We start from the raw sequence: 25,715 nt of genomic DNA on the forward strand, positions 1-25,715 counted from the left end.
GCCAGAAACAGAAACAGAAATCCAAATTAGATGTCACGATGTCTGTTCTGCGTCACACCACATTATTAACAAATGATTGCTTTCCAATTTTTGAAAATTTATTTAAGAAAACACTCATGAATTAGAATGAAATGTATATTGAAAAATTACAAGCTTTCTGAAGGACATTCATATTGATTTATGCTATTAGATTCAAGAGTCATTTCATTGTCATTCAGCACAACCTCAAGGACACAATGCAGAACAAAATTACGATGCACAAGCTCAGATTAAAACAAACAGAAAAAACCTCAGTACAAGGTTTAAAAAGAAGTAATAAATACATAAATATAAAATATAAAAACAATGGTACATATTTAAAAACACAAATAAAAAATGAATCAAACATTGATCGAGAGATGTTGCAGTGCTGATTGCAAAGATTTTTTTTTTTTTTTTGGCAGATTTGTAGAGTATAATAATCTACCAAACCTTTTCTAATCACAAAGCTGCTCTGCTGACAAGAGTATAAGGAAAGGACAAGTAAAATGGGACACTCGTGGGACTAGGGACACTAGGATAGTTTGTTTTGCTAGGCAAACAAACTATCCAGTGCTTATCTAGAGCCCGCCTACAAGCCCCGCAGTGATTGGTGGGGAGATCGAATGTCACTTTCTCAATGGGGTGACTTCCTGTCAATCAGGACACTCCTAACAAGTTTGTGTGGACGCATTAAGCCCTCTGAGTTGGTTGTTATGGGTTGAGTTGAACCTCTAAAAGTATGTTAAAGTTGTTGTTCTTTTGTTATTTTTATTAAGCAGCTATGTAGAAACATGTCAGATTATTTAAGTTAGCTTTTCCCGCTGATGTCAGGGTTATTTTCAAAATACCCGTTAAATGTGTCGAAGCGAAAGTAACGTCACCGTGACAAAAACACAAAGGAACGTGATTAAGAGTTTCATATACCAGCTGTGTGTCCTAAGGTATGGTTATAAGGGGTTTGGAGAAGCGATAGTGAAGAGTTAGTTACAACTGTTACCAGCGTTTTGAACGTTGTTACCAACAGACTCCCATTACCTGGTCAGGTAGCATACAAATGTAACGTTAAACCAAAACGTACGTTGACGACACCACAAATGGTCGTCGTGCTATCATAATGGGTGTTATCTTACATTCCCAAGTTTTAGACACATACAATACTAATTACAAACCAATTATGAAATGCCTGCTGTAAGTAATACCCCTGACAGGATTATCACGTTGTGTATTAACTTCCTTTGGTTGTGGTTTTAATGTATTTATGTACAGCTCAACAATTTTAATAAATACTATAAGCCGATATGCGTCGTTTTCCAGCATACCACCCCAACGAGGTTTACTCTGTGTGTGAGCAACAATATTGAATTTGCCTTTACAGTTGATCCTTCAAATGTTTGTGCCTTACTGTTTCAATTATCTGAGGCCTGTACTATAAAATAGGATATTTTTTTATTCAGGTAACTTCACTACTCCTGGACGGTTCCTCTGACCTCTGTCCTCAGATCGTAAGAGGCTCTGAAGTTTTTTAATAGCTTCTAAAGTTTTTGTGTTTGATTTTTTTTAACCTGATGGCTTCAAACAATTTGAAAAAAAAACAAAACTTTTTTTTTTCTGTAAGCGTTAATGTATGATCCTAAAACAGTACAGCTATTTGAACTTGCTGACCAAATTTGCACATAGCCTGAAGATAAGCTTGAATTTTTTAAATATATTTATTTTTTACTCTCAGACTGTTAAACACCACTGAGGCCGTAGGTTAAAGAATAAGAACTAAAACTGTACTTTGAACATTAATTTAATAAAATACTCAGTTATAATCCATCAGATTCTCCTGTCTGTAATGACAGAGACCTGATTTTGATAAGATTGTTAACTTACACAGTCAACAATCTTTCCTGACTTCAACTAGGTTAAACTATGTTATTAATATAGCACCTCTTTTCTTCTATTCTTTCAGTCTGTACTTTGTATTAACTGCTATGTATTTTCTCATAGTACAGTTTCATCTTACTTTTAATAATCAGCAGCTCTGTTGCCAGTACACTTATCAACAGTTGTCACTGATTAGATGAGCTAACTTAGTGAATTAATAACCAGCTTTGTGTGACTGCTTATCCTGATTGCTAATGTTAGGAGAAGTGAATCCAGATAACGGAAAGATACCGTCCACGCATTAAACTTGCTTTGTAGTCGAGACCTATGAGGATGTATTTATGTTTAGCCTTTTGTTGAAACCTGATATCCACAGTATATACAGTGCTCTGTCACAAACTGTTGTACCTCTGTTAGATTGAATTTCTGGCCTAAACTGCATTTGCTGCAAAGATTTTGAGAAGTGTACTCATCATCACACACATTTGTGTGGATCATATGTGTCCATAAGAGAATAAAGAGGGAGCCGTGATCCTCCTTTTGTTCCTAAATTGTTCTGATTTTCTGATTCAGCAGACTTGATATGACCCTGTGACCCCTGGTTGCCAGGGAGCGAGAGGTGGGGCCATGGCTGCGGGGACTAGGGTCGAGGAGAACCAGCTCCAGAGGATTATCCGAGATTTGCATGGTTCGTCAGCTTTGTGTGTGTGTGTGTGTTTGACTGTGTGTGTGCAATTACACTGGCAGACGTCAGTTGTTAACTGACATGGCCTGACAGAGAAGAAGAGAAAGACAGTTAGCAAGCTGTGTCTGCCTTAGAGTATAGTCTGAGTACAGTTTAGCAGAGGGAGACTGACTGACTTGCCCTTGCCAACAAACCATTTGGAAGCACAGGCATCTGACCTCATGTTTGTGTAGTAAGGGTGTGGTGGCAGCCTCTGTCAGCATGCAGCGAGACAGAGAATGTGTGCTCAGAGTGCATCCATCACGGGTGTCTTTCCAGTTTTTACGATGGATAAGAGGCAAGTTTTTATGTAAAAATCAGCTTTACTGGAAGAGAGTGACAGTAGAAGTGGTTAGAGTTATAGGTACCAGGACTTTTTGAGTTTTTGTATTACCAAAATGTACACTTTGCATTCACTCAGTTTCCTGTCTTAATGAATTAGCTGAATGAAGACATGCTGCTTCTTTCTGTTTTTAAGTTTGCTTTATATAAAATGTATGAACAGTTCCCATTAGATACTTGTGGTTTATGTATTTCTGTGTTTTCCAACATAATCTACCTGCTTTGTCAGTGATCGGTTTGGAATTATTTTTATGTCTATTTCAGAGTCTGTTGCAGAGCTTGCAAAGGAATACAGAGAAACTGGGGAGCCAATCACAGATGACAGCACCAATCTCCAGAAATTTGCCAACAAACTGGAGTACCTGCTGCAGGTGAGGTTATACAGCTAGCTAAGGAACAACACGTAGTTTCTTAGATGAAACATAATTTCATAACTAGTGTCTGTAAATACTTACTTCCCCATTTGACTTCTACAGGCACTAAATTGAATCAGGAGTCAAAAATGCTAAAAAATTCTGCTGCCTTGATATGAAATTTAAAAAAAAAGTCTTCTTCAACAGGAAGTTTAGGTCCAAATGGTTTTTTGACTGTGACAACTTTTTGTAATTTTCCCTCTCTTTATTTCTTGAAGTGCAACCTTTCACCTTTAATTTATGGGATTTAACAGAAAATTTGCATTAACTGTTTATCATACATCGTAAACCCCATTTTCAGAAGCTTAAAATTAACTGGACAGACTAACATAATTTTAAATATAAGGATTGTTTGTATTCTGATCAAATCCTTTCCTGCCTAAAGTCTAGAACCCGTTGACATCACTAAAAGCTGTTTCCTCCCTTCAGATGCTCTTCTAAGCTTTTATTGCAGCTATCTACAGTTGTTGACGTTTGTGGATTTCTCTGCCTTCAGTTTTGTCTTCAGTTGGATATTGCATGCTCTATTTCAGGGGTGGGAAACTCCAGGCCTCAAAGGCCGGTGTCCTGCAGGTTTTAGATCTCACCCTGGGTCAACACACCTGGATCAAATAATTAGTTCATTGCCAGGCCTCTGGAGAACTTCAAGACATGTTGAGGAGGTAATTTAGCAATTTAAATGAGCTGTGTTGGATCAAAAACACATCTAAAACCTGCAGGACACCGGCCCTTGAGGCCTGGAGTTCCCGCACCGCTGCTCTGTTGGGTTGAGATCAGGTGGCTTGACTTGACCTTTGAAGAGTATTTCTCGACCTTGAGAAACCCTTGGGTTGCTTTTGCAGTGTCCTTTTGGTCATCATCCATTTGCACTGTGAAGCGCTGATCAGTTTTGGAGCATTCGGCTGAATCTGAGCATAGAGCATGGCCTTGTAAGCTTTCCTTCATTCTGCTACTTCTGTCACCCATCACATCAACAAACATCAGTGTCCTGGTTCCACTGGCAACCATACAAACCCATGCCATAACTCTGCCTCCTCCATGTTTGACATGTGATGTTGTATGCTCTGGATGGTGAGCTATTCATTTCTTTCTCCATTCTCCATCTTGCCATCATTCTGGTATACATTAAATGTTTCATCTGACCAAAGACTTTTTTCCTGTTCCCTAGAACTGGACAGACAGTTTCAGATGTTTTCTGTCAAAGTCCAATCTAGCTGTTCTGTTCTTGACTGCAACTAGTGGTTTGCTCCTTGTTGTAAATATGTCTGTGAAGGTTCTCAGTCATCCAGGTCATCGTAGTCTAAGGAGCTTGGAAAGAAAAGCGTCTGGACGCTTTTCTTTCCAAGCTCCTTAGACTCCTTGTTGTAAACGGTCTGTATTAACAATTATAAAGGCATCTCCTGATTGTAGACTTTGACAGGGATACACCTACCTGTCTGAGATTGCTCTTGACTTGGTTAGATGTTATGAAGGTGTGTATCTTATTTGTAATTCATTCGTCATCCACTTTAGTTGTCTTCTGTGGCCGTTCAGGCCTTTTGGTGTTGTTGAGCGGGCAAATGCATTCGCATGTATTGGCAACTGTTTGGACCTCAAAGTTGAACACTTTGAGTCAACTCCAGAACCTTTATGTCTAATACAGGCTTCATCTGGCTGTAAAACTATTTATCAGTCAGGCGTTCAATTACTTTTGAGCCTTGGAAACTATACACACAATACATAAAAGTGGCTTTAATTTCTTAATAGTTAATAAAATACTTTTAAATTAAAACTGAAAGTCTGCGCTTTAATCACATCTTGATTGTTTGATTTAAAAATCCAGTCAAAACCGCAAAAGATGTCTTACAGCCTGTGGACCTAACTTTATACTTCTTTCACCATTTTTGCAGCTGTGGAAATCTCATATAGACTTCAATTCAGGATAGTTTGGGTGCCATGTCTCTTTCTTACAGTTTCTGATACCTTTCTTTCAGTTTGACCAGAAGGAGAAGACCACATTTCTTGGCACAAAGAAAGACTACTGGGATTACTTCAGTGAATGCCTGGCTAAGATCAAAGGAGCCAATGACGGTATTCGCTTTGTCAAATCCATCACTGAGGTGAGATTTGTTAATAATGACACCACTAAAGCCACTTTCCACAAATGCACTGCAGCTGTGAACTTTCCTAGACATCACCAGATTGAGGTGTCCAGCACAGTCGGGTCAGACCTTAAACCCCTATAACCCTTACAGTGCACCCGCGTGAGAATAGAGCAGGTAATAGTCAAGTGATTTCATGAAAATGAGTCGGCATCATGTGTCCTCAGGCGGCACATTAATCTCAACCATCTGAAGTTGACTATTTATGATTTTGTGCCAGTTGTGAGAAACAGTAATGAGATGTGTGGAAACAGAGTAACATAGTTGTGCTTGCATGGTGACAATATCAGAAGGGCCTTAAAACATTCATGTTAGTTACATATTTCAATTTTTGTCTTGCTACTTAGAATCTGAAGAATCTAAGAACTGTATTTATCCCAAGGGAAATTCTTTTGTCATAAACATGTTCACTGCAGCAAGAGGGAAAAAATTAGTATACAAGAATAGAATAAAATAAATTAAAATAACTATGAATACAAGTGACATAATGTCGGTGCAATGAATAAAAATAGAGTACCAGCATATAATGGGGGAATGAGAAAAACATTCAGTAACAAACATTCAATAACATACAGATGAATAACAGTAATAATAATAATGCACAATCTGAGTAAAAAGACAAAAATTACATTAATATTAATCCTAAAAAAAGTCATCTACAGAGCGAGAAAGAGTTGTAGTCTTACCTTCACAGGTAAGAAGGATTTCCTGTGGGGGTCAGTTCTGCATTTAACGGCGAACAGTCTTTTGCTGTGTGTACTCTGTATATATAATGAAGCGAGATCGATCAACTGTAGACCAGACAACAAACGACGGAGGCCCCAGAAAAGTGCAATCAAACGATGAGTTTATTGACAACGGAGAACAACCATCAGCATATGGCTTATTTGCTCTGACAAAAATACACTGAGTTCTGGTTTTATAGCATAGAGGATCACACCCCCACATACACGTCAATACAGGTCAAAAATACATTATGTCCAGTCATTGTTTACAGACAAGGGTACATCTTATACATCTCTAATAACTATGAACAGACATATAACTTCTCTTTTTGATAACACCTTCCTTTTAAGGTAATAACTTCAAGCTTCAGGGCCTCTAAGGGCTAATAATGGACCCTCGTCCTCAATCACTAAGTAGACTGAATTGCAGCAGGTCTCAAATAAGAAGCAGAAGACACTTGGGCCCTCGCTCAGGCCTGCTACTAGATTTATGTGTATTGTAAGCATGCATGCAATTAACCTGCTATGTTCTCATCTTCCCTCAACATGTATCACCTGGACACTCACCAGTGAAGCTTAAAACCCTCTTGGATGGAACATCAACTCTAAACAAGCACAGTTATGCAATGTGTATAAAATGAACTAAACCTGTGAATAGAATGAATGTGATGACAAACATATTCAATGCAATATGAACCCTGTAAACAATATTACTGATAAAATAATACTGTAGAACATGTTATTAATGCATTTATCATAAGGCAGAGTATATGGTAGCAATAAAAGAATCTCTAAATCCCAACAATATGAATATAACCCAGGACACATTTTAGTAGTTTAAGTATTGTTCATCCCTGTGGCTTTAATTCACAACATATTGTGAATTTTCTTGTTTACTTTTTAATGTGTTTCGTGTTGTGAATTTTATATTATTTGTGCCTGTCTTTCAGTTAGACAGATTTTGTATGGTTATTTAGATCATTACTTCACAAACTGAGACTAGAGTTCATTTTGTTTTTGGAAAGGCTAAACAGAAAGATATTTTTCTTTGTAGTCTTTGACTCCCTGCAATGTCAGTAAGTATGTTTTTTTAAGGACCATGTGTAATAATCTCTGATTTGCTTTAATAGCTAAAAACATCTCTGGGGAAGGGAAGAGCATTTATTCGCTACTCCCTCGTACATCAGCGACTGGCTGACACGCTGCAGCAGTGCCTAATGAACCAGAGAGTCACCAGGTAAGCCTGTCACAGCCCGATTATTTCTATGCTGACATTAAAAAACAAAAGAACACACACATTTGATTAAATGGACAAGATTGTTAAAGTTGAATTGAAGCCCATGGAACACTGGCAGAAGTGAGCCAGCTGTTTATGGCTGACACTCATTGAAAGTGAATCAGATGTTGATTTTTCTGTTTGACGTCATCGTTTTCTGTTCTCTTAATGAACGTCCTAGAAGTAGCACTCCTAGGAAATAATAGTAGAGTATGTATAACAGTCTAGTTATTATGAAGTAAGACATTTTCAGTTCAGTCACTTACTTGAGTGAAATGAGTGTGTTTAGTGCGGTAGACTTATATTAATGAATGGAAAAATGCAAAATTCTCAATCTTAACTTTAAAGAGAAATATGGTTGCTTTTTGATGCTACAGACTATTTACTACAGTCTAAGAAGCTTAACATGTGTGTGTTTGTGTGTGTGTGTGTGTGTGTGTGTGTGTGTGTGTGTGTGTGTGTGTGTGTTGTGTGTGTGTGTGTGTGTGTGTGTGTGTGTGTGTGTGTGTGTGTGTGTGTGTGTGTGTGTGTGTGTGTGTGTGTGTTTGTGTGTGTGTGTGTGTGTGTATATTTTTCTAGGTGACATTTCCTTTCTTTAGTGTTTACTTTCAAAAGTATATTATTAAAGTTCAATTTTTAAACTTAATTCATTTTTAGTGGTTTTGCTGTGTGCTGTCATGATGTCTTTCTCACCTCGGTCTCCACAGTGACTGGTACTATGCAAGAAGTCCCTTCTTGAAGCCCCACCTTAGTGTGGACATCATCAGTCACCTGTACGAGCTCAATGAAGTCCAGTTTGACGTAGCATCAAGAGGTTATGACCTTGATGCCTCCTGGCCGACTTTTGCAAGGTAACAAGATAACTAATGAAAATAATGTAAAATTAAAAGAACATTAAAAGGTGATATATCTCTGCCTTTGAACCCACTTAGTCAGGTTGTCTGGCATTAATCAGTGTTTATCAATATCTGAATTGTTTTATAACTAACAGGAGGACACTGGGAAGTGCAAACTCACCTGGCCATATGTGGAAACCACCCAGTCGCAGTTCCAGTATTAACAGTCTGGCCAGCTCTTACTCCCAGGTAACTGATGTCTGTCTCTATCTATCTCATTTAATTTTTTATTAACTTTGAAATGATTGCAAGATTTTCATTATTCCTTTTCTTCTTCTTTGGTTTCCCTTGAAACCATAAAGCAAGCATCTGAGTTCCTTTCCAGCCCTGACTATGGTCAGGGTCTGCTGAATGACCTGAATGAGTCGCTGCCTGCCTGCAGAGAAGATGTCAGTGAAGTTGAAGAACTTCGACTTGAGCTTGACCGTTCAGAATTAAAGCACCGAGAACTCCTTGATAAGATGCAGCAGCTTGGCGAGGAGAGTGAAGAGCTGAGGGGAGTTGTTGTAGATCTGCAGAGACAGCTGGATGCATCGCTTACACTCAATGAGCAACAAAAGGGCTTGCAAGAAAACTTTCAGGCTCTGCAGCAGAGAGAGACGGCTTTATCCAGAGAGGTAGAAGCACTCAGAACTGGGGAACAAGCCAAGGAGGCTGAGCAGCTGCTGCTTCAGGAAAAGCTGGCTGTTGCTGAGGGGAAGAACATAGAGCTCATGGCCAAGTTGGATGGGTTTCTGAATGAGAAGGGCCAGCAGGCAGCCAAGTCCTTTGATTCTGCACAAAAGATACATGAGTTGCTGGACAGGTTGAAAGAAGCAGAGAAAGGGAAGTTAGAAGCAGTAGCTGAGGTTGAGAAGAAGAGGAGGCAAACAGAAAGGCTAGAGGAGGAGCTTAGAGTCAAAGAGACATCTGCAAAGGATGCTGAAACAAAACTCGGAGCATTACTTTCGTCTGTGTCTGAGGAGAAAGTCAAGTTGGAGGAAAAAGTGGAAGAGCAGTGCTTTACAGTTGACAAGTTGCAGGGGACCTTGATAGTGAAAGAGAAGGAGGCTAGCAACCTACAGAGGCAACTGCAAGACCTCCAACGATCTCTAGAGGAGAAAGAGAAAGAGGTAGTAGAGGTGAAGAAGAGGGCACAAGAAGATAAAGATGAGATGCAGAAAAATATTGGTGACTTGAAAGAGTCTTTAGAAGCAGAAGTTGCTTCCCTTATAGAACAGCTTAAAGGAAAAGAGGTGGAGCTAGCCTCCAGCCTTGAGACACTACAACAGCTGCAAAGCAAGAACCAGGGTCTGATCACAGAGAGAGACAAACTGAATACTAGGATTGCTGAGCTGGAGGGGAATGTCAAAGAACAAGCTACGAAGATAGAAAGCTGCAAGATGGAGTACTCCGAGCTAGAAAAGGAGATGGCAGAAAACAGATCAGTGCTTGAGGCTGAATTAGCAGCTTTAAGAGCTTCTGAGAAACAACTTAGAAGCCAGCTGGATGACACCAAGATGACAGTAGATGAAAAAGAAAAGCGACTGCGTGAAGAGAACTGTAAGCTGGATGAAAGTCTGCAGCGAGCCACCATGGCTGCAAAGCTCTCAGAGACCACATTGAAGCGTCTGGAGCAGGAGAATCAGAGTCTGAGAGAGGAGCAGAATACTGTGAAAGCAGCTCTTAACCTCGTCCAGGCAGACTTGAAGAATGCTCATGGACAAATTGGAGAATTGGAAAAAAACTTAGGAGCTTCACGCAAGAATGAAGCCAGTCTTCAGGAACAGCTTCAAGTGAAAGAGGCCCAGCTCGAGAGTAAAGAGACTGACCTTGTTAAGTTGCAGTCCAGGCTAAACGATTTGGAGGCCAAGGAGAAGGAACTTGAGATTGCCAAAGCTGATGCTGAAGCCACCTGTGCTAAACAGAGCGAAATGCTTAAAAGTGTGACCTCTGAGAAACAGGCGATGGAGACGGTGCAGTTGGAGAGGAGTGCTGTCGAAGCCAAGGAAAATCAGGAAATAATCGGAAAACTAGCTGTGGTTGAAGGCCAGTTGGAAGTCAGGATGAAAGAAGTGTCCAGACTCCAGGCGGAGGTCCTGGACCTTAGGGTGCAGGTGCAGAGATCTGAGGAAGAAAACTTAAAATTAAAAGCACAGCTGGAGGTGACAGAAGCCCAAAGAAATGAGCTCAGGACCCTGACTGAGCAACTTAAATCCCAGACAGAGGCACTGAATCAGAAGCATGTTGCAGAGCTTGTGGAGTGCAAAAAGAAAGAAGAGGCGCTCATTGAAAAGCATGATCACGAAGTCGCTGCTCATGCCGAGCTAGCCATAGCTGCAGCTGCCATGCGAGAAGAGTTGTCTACCCTGAAGGCACACAATAGTAAGCTAGCTTTAGAGAACAACGAGATCCGTGAGGGTTTGCACAGGGCAAACACTGAGATGGCAGAGCTGGGGATGACCATCTGTAAACTCAGTGCAGAAAAAGAGGAGGTCAGAGGGCACTGGGAAGGCGATTCTGGGAAGATTATAGAGCTGGAGAAAGGGGTGGAGCGACTAGAGAAGTGTATGGAGGAACTACAGCTGGAGAATAACAGTTTAAGAAAGGAGCTTACACAGAAAGAGGCACTTCCGCAGACTATCATGGAGCTCCAAGAAGAACTGGAAAAGACTAAAAACCAAGTGCAAACCATTAAAGACTCGAACAGAGAGGAGATGGAGGCCATCAAGTTCCAGATGAGCTCAGAGAGCATGAACTATCAAGTGCAGATAAAGGTGAGATGAATAAACTTGTTAATCATGACTTGTCTTAAACCAGCAGTAATTCGTTTTAATGACTGAACTCAGGGATAGACATCTCAGTCAGTTCGTTGCTTTCACCAGAATATCTCAGAAAAAATGCTCAGAAAACTGTTCACATCCACCAGTGGATTGGACCTAATGACTTAGGTCATCCCCTGACTTTCTCTTCAGCAGCACCTGTTGTCATTGTTAATTCAGATGAAACAACTTCAGAATAATTGGTGTACATGTTTCCTTCAGGCGTCCTCTGGCTTTTTCATCTAGAGCCATGACTCGATAAAATTTCAGTTGGTCTCAGAGCTTTTGATTTATGATCAAAAACATTCAGCTCCAGCTGTACTTTGCGTTTAGCACTAATGAGCACATTAAGCTTTTTTTTAGGTAACACCCTAGAATAAAATGGCGATCAGTAACAGCATGTTGACATTGTTATTATAATCTGTGAGCTCATTATCGTTTAGTTCAAAGACACAAGCATGGCTGTGAAACCCTTCTCTCACGCTCACATTTCAGAGTTTGAACGAACAGTTGGACAAGGTGACGGCCGAGCTACAGGAGGAGCAGAGGAACAAGTCCAGCTTGCAGGCTAAAGTTTCTGAACAAGAGGTTTTTATTTTTCAATGCAGTCTAATCCATCCTTTTATGGCAACAACACAAGTAGATACAAAGTGATGTTGGAAAAATACTAGTTAGATCACCAAGAAGTCTAATATTTAATATATAGCCTGGAGCAGACATCAACATTTTGATTATTTGCATAATGATTGGAGCAAAGGAAGCTAAACATTGCATAAAATATGACAAATTCTATTATTTGTTTTGTTCCTCAGCAGATTTCTTTTAAGTCTCTTTTACTTTTATTCTTTTCACAGGTAATGACATGTTTATTGTAAGAACAATTTTTCTTTAGTTGTAAAAGTGGAGTAGATACACAAGCTCTGTGATCCTTATCAGATAAATGGCTTACCTAAGTGTGCTTGAGGTCATATGTTTGTGCATGAGGTTAGGTGTTTTAATGGCCTTAATTTGATCAAATATTGGTTTAACACAGGTTTCTGTTGTTGCTCCCATTTATTTTTCTGTACCCTCCTATAGAGCAAGAGGGCTTTGAAAAATAATAAATTATTAATAGGGTTGTTTTTTATATGGAAAATCCTTGTTTTACGAAGGCTGAGAATGAGGAATACTTGCACCTAACTAGAGAGAAAGATGCTCACATCACCAAGACAGAAGCAACCATTCGTGAGAATGAAAGCGAGATTCAGCAACTCAAAGACGCAGCAACCAGGTACATTCATAATCAGTAATACTTGTGAATTCCAACTTTTAATGGAAAAAGGGATCTCAACTAATTTTCTTGTGTCTGAAGGGCTGAAGAAGCACTCCTGGCTGCACAAAAGACCTGCGAGGAATTAAAGGAGAAATTGAAGACAACGGAAGCTGACAAACAAAGCAGTCATCTGAAGATGACTGCAGAGATCGATGACCTCAACAGAACCAAGACGAACCTTGAAGAGCGGCTCATCGAGCTCTTAAAGTATGACCATTGTCTCTTGTAGTTCTTTGCAAGACTGTCAGTTGCAGCAAGGAGAGAAAATTTTAGTGAGGAAAGGTGTCATTAGGTCTGAGGAGCAGGGTGAGGGGAAAAGGCTTCTCTAAATGCTGAGCTAAATTACTGAGATTGGATTTGACAGAAAGTCTTTGATGGAGACAAGAGCAGAAAATGTTGGTGAGAGACTCTACTGACATAAACAACAGCTTTTTGTGTACCATTATTCACTGTATTCAGAAACCTCAAATGCTTTCATACTCTGCATAGAATGAAACACAAAAACAGTGATTCATTCAACTCCCATGAGATGTGCCCACGTTATTTCTTCCATTTGTGCTCTTTTATTATGCACGTCTTCATTATTTGTCTTAATTGCATCGTTTCAGAAATGGAGAGATATTCCATGTTTCAGTTTGTATGCATTCTTTTGCATAAAAGCAGTGAAGTCCAACTAAATGACAAATTTTGTTCAGTGAGTTATTGTTCACGATACTTCAACTGCTTTGAATATTGAGTTGCAACTGAGCCAAATCCATCCCACACAAAAAATTTAAAGGCTAGACTGAAGACAAGACTGAAATCTGACATTTAATTGTCATTTTTGTGCTTTACATCAGGGACAAAGATGCTCTGTGGCAGAAGTCCGATGCTCTGGAATTTGAGCAGAAACTGCGAGCAGAGGAGCGTTGGTGGCTGGTGGATCAGGAGGCCACCAACTGTCTCGATTGCAAAGGCCAGTTCACTTGGTGGCTGCGCAGACATCATTGCAGGTTTGGTTCTGCACCAAGGCCTCCTCTCCTTTTCATGTTTGTGCATACCCTGATTTGATTTTCACACTGCATGTCACGTAGAATCAAATCCACTTTCACACTCAAGTGACGATAAAAATGTGGATTATGGGTAAAATTATTTGTGTATGTGTGCTCAGTTATTTATTTGTAATGTTGTAGGCTCTGTGGCCGCATCTTCTGCTACTACTGCAGCAACAACTATGTTGTGACCAAGCAAAGTGGGAAAAAGGAGCGCTGCTGCAGGCACTGCTACACCCAACATAGTGCAGTGGTGGAGAGGTTCACGGCAGCAGAGTTAAGCCCCTCGGATGTGCAGCCTCCTCCACCTGGACCTGGACCTCAACCACCTCCCGAACCAGCTCCATATATACCAACTCCCAGGGTCACAGGTGAGAAGAAGAAACATGTTTACTCACTAATTTCACAAATGTACACATGGACCGATAGTTTATTGGTGTACGTATTTGGCTCTCACTCTTCTTTTTTGTGTAAACAGTAAACATGTAAGCAGAAGTGAAAAGCTGGACTGTTAATTTGAGGAAGGGGGACAGAAACCTTTACAGTGAATTTCTGTGCAATAGACAAATGGGGAAGATGATGACATTTTCATTCAGAGAAAAACGCAGTTTGGCTCAAATTCAGAAAAAAACCCCAAACTGCGTAATTAGTCTCAAAATTCAATCCTGTTACATTTTTCCTTTTTAATACTTGCATGATTTTATATTTACTCCAAACTGCACATTGTTCTTTGTTCCGTTTCAGTCATTTAATCTGCTATATTTACCTGTTCCTTCTCAGTGTCAGATCCTAGTAACACATCTGAAGCTTTTGACATCATCACAGAAGAGGAGGTAAATGGTGTGTACGACAGTGATACCACCTCTCAGACCACTGCAGGGTCCCTGGAGGGAGAACAAGACCGCAGGCATCCAGGAGCGCTGGATTTGTGAGTGCAGCGTCAATGGGCAGACAAAGCGGAGCGGATGCCGATGAGTCATTGCTCTGCGTGTTGTTTTCAGAGTCAGCGTGTTACTCTGTCATTAACTGATCAGGGTCCTCAGGTGAAACTCAGCTGGAGAGATCAGTCAGTAAAAACACAAGATACCACAGTGCTGAGCACAAGTAATTAAGCAGCTTTTAACTTATACTATCAACAGTAACATCATCGTTATCTGTCTAAAACACATAACTGTTGTGAGTGTCTCACTTTGCTCTTAGAAAAGACTATAAACGTGGCACTATCACACCCTTCAAAGCAAGCATTTCAGTGTTGAATAACCATCAGATGGCGTTTTTGTCAACGTCCAGTCCTGGTTTAAAAACCCCACTGACATCACTTTGAGAGGCCTCATAAGAAAGAGGCATTCGATAATTATTTTCTAATAATCTTAGTTAATTATAATAAAACAAAATAAAATATTGTCTACAGCAAGAATAAAAAGAACAAACATTCACCTCAGTGGCGATGCACAAGCCATGATCTTATCCTACTGAGCTAATTGAGTTGTTGCTCAACTAGTTTATGTTCCCTGGATTTATTATGCTGACATCACAGATAGAAAAGTTCAATTCAGCTTGCAACAAATGAAACAGCATTTAGATACCTGCAAACATAAATAACCTAAAACTGTTTTTTTTTAAAAGAGGAGACTCTGGTAATGCTTGTTTTTGTGCACAGAGATGTGCGGCCATCTGTTCACAATCCCGCATTAACCAAATTAGCTGTCAGTTTCTAAAAAAAACAAAGACAGATGCATTTAATTCCTTCGTTGCAATAATCTGAATAAATGTATCACTTTGTTAAAAACACTCTGTTCTACATGGAAACAGCAACAACATGCTTCCGTCTGTGGTTCGGTGTTTGCAGTCCTACCGCGACCGGTTTTGACCAGGGATATTATGTTGGGGTTTCGATCATGTTTGCTGGGTTGTATTTACAGATAAGAGAAGGAAGCGCTACCACCAGATTACTTTCATTTTCTGGAGAACACGTGTGTGTACTGCTCTTAATAGTTCTTAAAGTAAAGAAACTTTTATAACAAAAAAGTGCTTTATTAGTGTAAAACAAGTTACTTAACCAGCATCATCATAACATTTATGCAGCAAAGATGTGAGGTTGCTGAAAATCAATGTAATTGGCAGTGTTAACATTAAACATTTGTGTTTGGGTGAAATGAGGTAAAACATGCAGAAATGATCCATTAAAATGCAAAAGTACTGAACCGTGGGTACAAATCACTTCACTTCAAATGCATATGATGTTTGAGCATGTCCCAGCAAAATTAGCTACACTGTGTAGAGTGTAGAGTTTTATGTTGATGCAAGTTATTTTGTTTAATATGTCTTTGCCACTGAAATGTTGCATAACAGTTTTCATAACTATTGTTTTCTGTGTCTCGTTTCGGATTTTGCAGAAGCACAGGAGAAGTAACCCCTGATGACGAGCAAGTTCCCACTGTTCAGGATTCAGAGATCAACCTTCTCAAATCAGGAGAAGTCACGTGAGTTTTCATATGGTCCAAATACTTATCATGCCTAAACTTAGCACAAAACTTAAGGAAATTTGTATTTGTGCGTAGGGCTGTTCGATAGGGCTGGGCGATATGACCCAAAATTCATATCTCGATATTCTTTAGCTGGATGGCGATATACGATATATATCTCGATATTTTTTTAAAGCCATAAAGTAAGAACAAAAAGAGAGTTCTTAGTCAAAGCTGTGTCCCAAATCTCAACCAGGCACTTTTATTATCATACAGCGCAGATGTACAAGAAAAAATTACTCCGAAATAAATTATCAGCATTTATTAAAATAATGATCCATAAATAAAAGAAAACTATGTTGTTTTGTGCATAACAAAGAGCTCACAATTGTGCAGTCAAAATGTAAACTAACAGACGCTGAGCATAATAACATAGACAGATTTCACAGCTGCTCTGTTCCCAACTTCTACTGCGTGACTGACAGCCTGGAGTTTGAAATCCTCTTTGTAACCGTGTCTCTGAACAGGAGCCATTTGTGGTCGTTATACACACACAGTACGGTAATATTACGTTGAAGCACAGTACGTATTACTCTGCGAGGCTCCTCGGCAGCCGTAATGCTCCGACAATCCATCAAGCAGTGCGGCTTCGTAGCTTACCAAAGTCGTACCAAAACATTTTTTGAAAGGTTTCTGTGCGCCGTGTACCACATAAAATCGGTTCGCGGTCAGTAAGCACAACCAGAATTCATACATAAGGCGCACTGTCGATTTTTGAGAAAATGAAAGGATTTTAGGCCGTGCGTCAACACGTTAGCCCGGTTAGCTCGTTAACGCCGTCCAGCCCCACGCACGGGGTGATCCGCGGTAACTCGTTAACGGAGATTTGCCCCGTTAATGCAGTTATGGCGTTAACGTTACGCTGACAGCACTAAAATAGTAATCTTCAAATGTTTTCTTTTTACCGACCAGCTCCTCTTTGATAGCTGCCGTGTCCATCTTGTCGTTGCCTGCAGGTGAAGCGATGGGGGAGGGGGAGTTGTGTTCAGTGAAGGAGAGGCGAGGTGGAGTAACGTTGCGTAGAGACAAAAGTGGACGAAAGAGGCAAACTTGTAGTATAATTATAACGTAACATAGACTATATCGATATAAAGGATATTGTCACATCTCATATCTCGTATAAAAATATATCGATATATTTAAAAACTCGATATATCGCCCAGTCCTACTGTTCGATATAACGATATATATCGGATGACGATATAAAAACGTCTGTCGTTTCCTATCACGCTATCGTTTGTTTCGTGGTGTCGTAAAATAAACTGTTTACAGCAATATCTTTTCATCATTTTGATGGTCACTGTAGTGGCTATATTGACTTCTTAAAGTTCTCTCTTTCTCTTATATTTAATATAACCACACTACGGACGGACAAGCGCCTGTTTTTACGTGTCGTTAGCAACAGTGATGGTAAAACCATCGCGTGGCTCTGCTGTCCACTTGTTTGTTTTCCACGTAAACCTTTCACAATAAAGCTCGAGACCCTGTTGAGACTGTTCAAAATAAACTAAATCACGTGAAAGAGTATACAGAGTTTACAGATAAGAAGCAAAAAGAAGCCAAAAAATAAACCTTAGACTCAAACGTTAGAACAGGCTTTTCCCCGCAGCACGCTGTGTAATAAATACAAAGAAAACGGCGGCGGTTACAACCTATGTCTAAAAATGTATCGTTTCATGCATCAGTTAAAACACTGGACTACAGGTAAAGGACGCCCAGCTGGAAACACTTCACGCAAGTCGAGCTGCCCGAGATTCACAGAATTGACAGAAAATGTTACATTTTTGTGATTTATATCGTTATCAGGACGATAAATGTCTTAATATCGGGATATGAGATTTTGGTCATATCGCACAGCCCTACTTGGGCGATTATTTCTTTGCTGTCCTTCTTGGCAATAAATCGTATATGGCTGGAAAGCCTGAAGTCAGAAGTTTGCTATTAAAAGGTATCCTTTTAATGTCCATTAAAAGCTATGGGTTCTGGTTCTGGTCTCATCACAGTCACACCGTCCCCCAGCTGTGGAAACACTCCACAGTCATCCCCATCCCCAAAAGAAACAACCCAAAGTCTCTGAATGATCTTCATCCTGTGGCCCTCACCTCCCTGGTGATGAAGGCCATGGAGAAGATCATAAAACAGCACATCGTAAGAGCAACCGACCCCCTGATGGACCCACTCCAGTTTGCTTACCGTGCACGCAGAGGTGTCGATGATGCAAAAATCTTCATCTTGGACTCCATCCACAAACATCTGGAGCTCCCTGACTGCTCCGCCAGACTTCTGTTTGCTGATTTCTTCTCATCAGCGTTCAACACTCTGCAGCCTCATATCCTGGCCACTAAACTTTCCACCCGATTTCACCTGGATGATCAGCTAATCCTGTGGATATTGGACTTTTTGACCAACAGGACTCAGAAAGTTCGGGTCAACAACTAACTTTCCGGTCTCCGTTCCACCTCCACTGGCTCCCCCAGGGCTGTGTGCTCTCCCCCCTGCTCTTCATCCTCTACACTGATGACTGCAGATCCACACAGCCCAACTGTCACCTGGTTAAATATGCTGACGACACAGTTCTCCTGTCACTGCTGTCAGGCCCCTCACAACACCACGGGCCCACTCTTCAGGAGTTTGTAGAGTGGTGTGACAGCTCCAAACTTGAACTGAACGTGAGCAAAGCCAAAGAGATGGTGGTGAGCTTCTCCAGCAGGCAGAGGGATCTGGCTGCTTCAGTCACCACCACCATCCACAGGAAGCCAGTGGAGGTAGTTGAGGAACCATCTTTGACAACCTCCTGAAATTCTCTGCCAACACAGAGGAGATTCTCAGGAGGTGCCGACAACGGTTATACCTCCTTAGGAAACTCAACTCCTTTGGAGTCAGCACACCCATCATGATGACTTTTTACTATGCCTTCCTGGAAAGCATCATGACGTTCTCCATCACCTGCTGGTTCCACTCCCTCAGCCTTCAGAACAAGAACAGACTGCAGCACACTGCATCAGTGTGCTCTAAAATCATTGGCCTGCCTGTCAGAACTCTGGCACAGGTTTTCAGCCAACAGGCCCTCAGACAGGCAGCCAAAATCATCAACGACCCCTCTCACATTCTTCACCCCGCATTTCAGTGGCTCCCCTGTGGGCGACGCCTCCGCTGCATTTCCTGCAGGACTGATAGGAGGAGCGCCACCTTTGTCCCCAAAGCCACCCGTGTTTTTAACTCCAGCCGATAAGAACATTTCACACACCCATAAACATAAACTACACTCTTCTTACACTACCGACACTTTATTCACCTTTCAGTCACTTTAATTTTAAAACTGTGTAATTTTAAAACTGTATATACTGTGTATTTATTATTTCCCTCCTATTGCCTGTTCTTATTGTCCTTATCTTCAATGTATGCTGCTCGGTTGTTTGTTAATTGCCCCTTGGGGATAAATAAAGTCTTCTGATTCTGATTCTGATCACTAATCATAAACCTTCATTATCATTACAGGGTGGCTGTCCCTCTCACCATTGATGATATCTCTAAGTTTGGTGAGAGTTCCCGGGAGCTCTTCATTAAGTCCAGTAGCTACAGTGTTATTACTGTTGCTGTGATTGATTCTGGGCCAACTATAAGCTGGATGTTTTCCTCCGAGCCCAAGAGCATCTCCTTCAGTGTGGTTTACCGGGAGTCCACTGACACTCCGGTGCAACAGTCAAAGGTACAGTTAACTTACTGTGAGCTCAGGAAATCTCTGTCTACCTTTTTTTTTTATATAGCTTCTTGTGGGCCCTCAGAGTACACGTCTTGATGCATTCTCAATCATCCAGGTAAGTAAATCTCCAAAAGTTGATTCTGTTCATCTGGACGTGGCGTTTTCAGCAGGAGAAACGTTTCGTCACTCATCCAGGTGACTTCTTCAGTCTCAGCTGACTGCAGGTTTCCCCAATCTTATAAACAGTACATTTGCATAATGACTGAAACCAGCCCACTGAAGGAACAATGGGCTGGGAGGTCAGTTCCTTCATCATAATTATGCAAATTCTCATGACCATTGATCAACAACCATTGATCAATGTCCATGAGTCCCATTCACAGAGAGTTGGGGAATGGCTGCAATCACAGCATTGTAAGATGGTGACAGATGTACCCTTAGGCCCCCTCCTCGATTCAGAGATGGTCTTTCCCTTTTCACGTAAATGGCCTCCTTGACTCCGCCCTCAAACCAGCGTTCTTCCCTGTCCAGGATGTGTACATCCTCATCATTGAAAGAGTGTCCACTGGCCTGTAGGTGTAAATAGACTGCAGAGTCCTGGCCTGATGAGGTAGCTCTGCTGTGCTGTGCCATCCTCTTATCCAGAGGTTGTGTGGTTTCCCCGATGTATAAATCCTGCCAATCCTCCTGGCACTTAACAGCGTACACTATGTTACTCTGTTTGTGTCGGGGGACCCGATCCTTGGGGTGGACCAATTTTTGGCACAGCGTGTTTTGGGGTTTAAAAGCCACAGAGACCCGGTGTTTAGAAAAAATGCGTCTCAACTGCTCCAATACTCCTGACACATATGGGATCACTACAGGTTTTCACTTGGGCAGCGGTTGTCCTTCTCTCCTGGATCGACTGGAGCTTTCTTCAGGTGCCTTTCCTGCTTTAACAAAAGTCCAGCTGGGATAACCACATTTACGTCCAGATGAACAGAATCAACTTTTGGAGACTCAGAGTACACGGTGTAGAGGCCTAAACACTGTGAGCATGTGTTGATGTGCACATCTTGTAAGTCTGCCACTGGCAACGTCCAAAAAAGCAACTGTTGCAGATTACATCATTTTAAGTGGAAGGAAATCACAAGCCTGAATGAAAGGCTTTTCGGTTGTTGCAAAACTCAAATACCCCACACTCACAGGTGATGATTTAAAAGCAGAAGTTATCACCAGACCCAACAGGTTGAACCTGTGTGTGCTTTCATGGTCACCCCCTACAGAGAGCACGGTCTTTTTGCTTTATTTTTCAAACATTATTGACTGAAGAAAACCGTTGCAGGAAGCCATTGTTGCTCAGCAGGTTGAGGTGCACATTCTTTACTTCAAATGTCAGAGGTTTTAAATGAGTTGTGACCTTTCATCTCGTGTTCTATCCACTCCCTCCCTTGTCGGTATATCCTGATGTTTGTTTGTTTGTTTTTTTAATTTGATTGAGTTCAAATTTGATGACCGTCGTATTCTTTATTTATATTTGTTATGAAAACCTGCGGCAAATCCTTCACCTGTGCACTGAGATTATTTTTAAAGGCCTGTTTCTGTTCTGTTCTCAGGTCCTGATTCCTCTCACTCGCTGCGTTTCCCATAAAGAAACCATTCAAGGACAGCTGAAAGTTCGGCATCCTGGTCTCTACACCCTTATCTTTGACAACTCTTTCTCTCGGTAGGTCACGATAGTTTAGAACAGTGTGTTCCTGTTTTTTTGCAGAAGCGTGTAAATTACAGAAATGCCGTTATGTGTGCCGGCATTTGTGTTTGGCTTTAATTTACATTTTTAAATTTCTTTTCAAACAAAACTATTCTTCAACAGGTTTATCTCCAAGAAGGTTTTCTACCATCTGACCATGGAGAAGTCTATAATCTACGACGGCAGCGACTGCCCGTGAAACCCTCATTCTCACTCTCACTCTGCCCCCAGAGACGTCATCCTGATGCCACTGTCAAACCTAAAGGAGAACTGACATTATGGCTAATCACTGACCACGTCCTCTTTTGTTTCCAAAACAAGGTATATTATTCCAAAAAATGCTGTTTACCACTTTAACAGTGCGGTGTTGGTGTTTTGAGGTAAACTGTGGCCTATGCAAAATATTGTCAAGAAAGGTTTTAGAAGCAAAAATATCTATGCAACTTTTAGGGTATTTAAAAAAAAAAAATACATGCACCAAGTAATATTCATGCCTTTAGTTCAAGTATATTTAGTTAATTAAGCTGTATGTTTTGTTTTTTGCCAAGTTTGGTAGTCTAAGGTGTAGTTTTAGTTTTACTTCTGTTTTAGCAAAAACGTTGTTATGTTAAGGAATGAAGGTCACCGCAAGTAACACTAATATGACATTGATAAGACTGTTCAGAAGCAACAAATACTTTACTATAAAAGTTGTCTATGAAGACACAGAATGATTTTCTTTCTTTTTAAAAAATACAATTTGTGGTTATTTTTAAATGTTTCGTGCAATCTTTTTGGTGCAAACCATTGGTTCGCTTTTTCACTTTTCTGAACACTGTGGCAAGAAAGAAGCGAAGCAGAAATGTGTTTAGGGGGCCTGGAAAAAGCAGTTACTGCTCCACAACATGCCATAAGCACTTTGTGCAAATCTCAGGAGTTAGAAATGCAATTGTCCTTTAGGGGATGCGTGCCCCGATTTTATGTTTTTGGAAAATGTATTTTTAAAAAAATAGAAGACTGCCATTTTGCTCTCCGTATATCCAGGTTATGGAATAAGATGAAGTATCTCTTCCTAATTAGTTTGTTTTATAAATTACTTGCAAATTTTATTTTAATTCTGTTGCTTTTATGAGTGAACTGCAGCATGGGGACGTGTAAGTCTTGTAAGGTACAAAAGAAAAAAAGATTGAACTAAATTTATGCTGTTTCTTCTTTGTATCAGTATCCAGACTGAGTCTCTGCATGACTCTAACTTTAAATATATTGCTGACTAGTAACAGGCTACTGTACTTTCAAAGTGCCTTGTAATTCTAACTGCCAGGGATGTTTGATGTTCAAATTACACATTTTTAGTTTTGTTGTCAACTTAGAACACATCATCTGCTATGAATTGATATCACTCTGTTAACTGACACTTAACTAACTTTCTGTGTCAAATGGCATCTAAGTCATGTTCTGCATGTTATACCATTTTTTAAATTTTATCGGTGTAAATGTCTTTTTGGTTTTTTCCCCTTATGAATCTCTGGAATCTTTTCGTCGTAGCTCTGGATGATAAGTTTTTTCTTGTGATGAAGTGGGCTGGTCATTTCTGTTTTGGTTTTTTTGTTTGTTTGTTTCTGAGCAAGGCAATAAGTCTGGGTCAAGCAAGTGTGCTGCTTTTTGTAGAGGCCTGTTTCCACTATAGTCAGGTCTCTTTTTATCAGCTTTGATGGGTGTAATTGATGCAAAACTATGCAAAGAAGGTGTTTTCTTTACAAAGCTGCACTTTGTGAAAAATATATTTAATTTGTTACAAATTAAATGAAAATCTGTTTTTATTATCTTTTTCAACAGTGCACACAGGGACAGATTTTTCTACTAGCTGGTTTTGAATGATTACTCTGGGGGAATAAATTGTGTGGTAACCAATGCTACAGAGACTTGAGTGTAACTAAGAGACCTGTCAAACAGCCTGCAAACATGAATAAAATGAGAGAAATGATGTCTCTGACAGCACTAATCTGTGTCTGATTTAGTATTTCAAGGGAACAAGATGAGCTCTTTACTTTAACGTGTTTCTTAACATTACATCCATGTACATTTGCTTTCTGTTGGATGACCTCTCTCTAAAGATAAGAAAGTTTTTTCTGTGTTTGATGAGTAACTGAGTTCAAAACTGCAGAAGTTAGTTCCTCTGCTGTAAATCCTATATCCTCTATTCTGATATGGCTTTGCAAAACAAAAAAACCACAGAGAGTGTTTTTCTCTGTTAAAGATGAAATACATAGCTCAAAAAATTTAAAGGAACTCTTAATCATCACAGTGTTAGGAAGCAGATACCTATGTAGCTCTAGTCCTTATCTCTCCTGACTGTTTTTTTCTCTAGTTTTGTCTTGTGATAATGTCACAGTGTAATTACTGGCAGCGTGAGATGGTACAGGCAGCCTATTCAGATTGCACAGCTATTTCAGATCCTACAGGATGGCTCGTCAATACAGGGAGTGCAGAATTATTAGGCAAATGAGTATTTTGTCCACATCATCCTCTTCATGCATGTTGTCTTACTCCAAGCTGTATAGGCTCGAAAGCCTACTACCAATTAAGCATATTAGGTGATGTGCATCTCTGTAATGAGAAGGGGTGTGGTCTAATGACATCAACACCCTATATCAGGTGTGCATAATTAGTAGGCAACTTCCTTTCCTTTGGCAAAATGGGTCAAAAGAAGGACTTGACAGGCTCAGAAAAGTCAAAAATAGTGAGATATCTTGCAGAGGGATGCAGCAGTCTTAAAATTGCAAAGCTTCTGAAGCGTGATCATCGAACAATCAAGCGTTTCATTCAAAATAGTCAACAGGGTCGCAAGAAGCGTGTGGAAAAACCAAGGCGCAAAATAACTGCCCATGAACTGAGAAAAGTCAAGCGTGCAGCTGCCAAGATGCCACTTGCCACCAGTTTGGCCATATTTCAGAGCTGCAACATCACTGGAGTGCCCAAAAGCACAAGGTGTGCAATACTCAGAGACATGGCCAAGGTAAGAAAGGCTGAAAGACGACCACCACTGAACAAGACACACAAGCTGAAACGTCAAGACTGGGCCAAGAAATATCTCAAGACTGATTTTTCTAAGGTTTTATGGACTGATGAAATGAGAGTGAGTCTTGATGGGCCAGATGGATGGGCCCGTGGCTGGATTGGTAAAGGGCAGAGAGCTCCAGTCCGACTCAGACGCCAGCAAGGTGGAGGTGGAGTACTGGTTTGGGCTGGTATCATCAAAGATGAGCTTGTGGGGCCTTTTCGGGTTGAGGATGGAGTCAAGCTCAACTCCCAGTCCTACTGCCAGTTTCTGGAAGACACCTTCAAGCAGTGGTACAGGAAGAAGTCTGCATCCTTCAAGAAAAACATGATTTTCATGCAGGACAATGCTCCATCACACGCGTCCAAGTACTCCACAGCGTGGCTGGCAAGAAAGGGTATAAAAGAAGAAAAACTAATGACATGGCCTCCTTGTTCACCTGATCTGAACCCCATTGAGAACCTGTGGTCCATCATCAAATGTGAGATTTACAAGGAGGGAAAACAGTACACCTCTCTGAACAGTGTCTGGGAGGCTGTGGTTGCTGCTGCACGCAATGTTGATGGTGAACAGATCAAAACACTGACAGAATCCATGGATGGCAGGCTTTTGAGTGTCCTTGCAAAGAAAGGTGGCTATATTGGTCGCTGATTTGTTTTTGTTTTGTTTTTGAATGTCAGAAATGTATATTTGTGAATGTGGAGATGTTATATTGGTTTCACTGGTAAAAATAAATAATTGAAATGGGTATATATTTGTTTTTTGTTAAGTTGCCTAATAATTATGCACAGTAATAGTCACCTGCACACACAGATATCCCCCTAAAATAGCTAAAACTAAACACAAACTAAAAACTACTTCCAAAAACATTCAGCTTTGATATTAATGAGTTTTTTGAGTTCATTGAGAACATGGTTGTTGTTCAATAATAAAATTATTCCTCAAAAATACAACTTGCCTAATAATTCTGCACTCCCTGTATGTGCCGAGCCATCACAAGACGTTTTGCTGAGTCTTCTAGCAGAGCCTCAAGAGTGTGGAGGAGATATGAGGAGACAGGCTGTTACACTAGGAAAGCTGGGCAGGATGGGAGAAGGACATCAGCTAAGCAGCACAACCAATATCGACTCTTTTGTTAGTGAAGGAACATGAAGGGCAATGCCAGAGCCC

General features: G+C 40.5%; 1 protein-coding gene across 6 annotated transcripts; it reads left to right on the top strand.

The window, feature by feature from the left end:
• Positions 1–617: 617 nt before the first annotated feature.
• On the top strand, positions 618–23,485 carry fyco1a (FYVE and coiled-coil domain autophagy adaptor 1a). Of its 6 annotated transcripts, none has more exons than XM_005479088.4 (19): positions 656–758; positions 1,476–1,523; positions 2,467–2,578; positions 3,221–3,327; positions 5,343–5,468; positions 7,366–7,472; positions 8,219–8,362; positions 8,503–8,596; positions 8,710–11,163; positions 11,704–11,796; positions 12,360–12,478; positions 12,560–12,727; positions 13,360–13,512; positions 13,693–13,922; positions 14,332–14,479; positions 15,948–16,034; positions 19,575–19,785; positions 21,375–21,484; positions 21,632–23,485. In XM_005479088.4, the coding sequence occupies exons 3-19, from the start codon at positions 2,518–2,520 to the stop codon at positions 21,705–21,707; spliced, it is 4,488 nt and encodes a 1,495-aa protein (XP_005479145.1). In that variant the 5' UTR covers positions 656–758; positions 1,476–1,523; positions 2,467–2,517; the 3' UTR covers positions 21,708–23,485. The 6 variants fall into 6 exon arrangements, with proteins under 6 accessions (XP_005479142.1, XP_005479143.1, XP_005479145.1 ...); XM_005479087.4 differs by having other exon boundaries at positions 663–758; positions 2,464–2,578; XM_005479085.4 differs by lacking the exon at positions 1,476–1,523 and having other exon boundaries at positions 618–758; positions 2,464–2,578.
• Positions 23,486–25,715: the final 2,230 nt, after the last annotated feature.

Source organism: Oreochromis niloticus, linkage group LG23 (genome assembly GCF_001858045.2).
Source record: "Oreochromis niloticus isolate F11D_XX linkage group LG23, O_niloticus_UMD_NMBU, whole genome shotgun sequence".
NCBI lineage: Eukaryota > Metazoa > Chordata > Actinopteri > Cichliformes > Cichlidae > Oreochromis > Oreochromis niloticus.

Excerpts from the sequence above, each read along its gene's own strand:
- fyco1a (XM_005479085.4), top strand. The coding sequence starts at position 2,518 with ATGGCTGCGGGGACTAGGGTCGAGGAGAACCAGCTCCAGAGGATTATC. Across the intron at positions 11,797-12,359 it reads CTAAAGTTTCTGAACAAGAG|GCTGAGAATGAGGAATACTT; the intron begins GTTTTTATTTTT and ends TGTTTTACGAAG. Across the intron at positions 21,485-21,631 it reads TTTGACAACTCTTTCTCTCG|GTTTATCTCCAAGAAGGTTT; the intron begins GTAGGTCACGAT and ends ATTCTTCAACAG.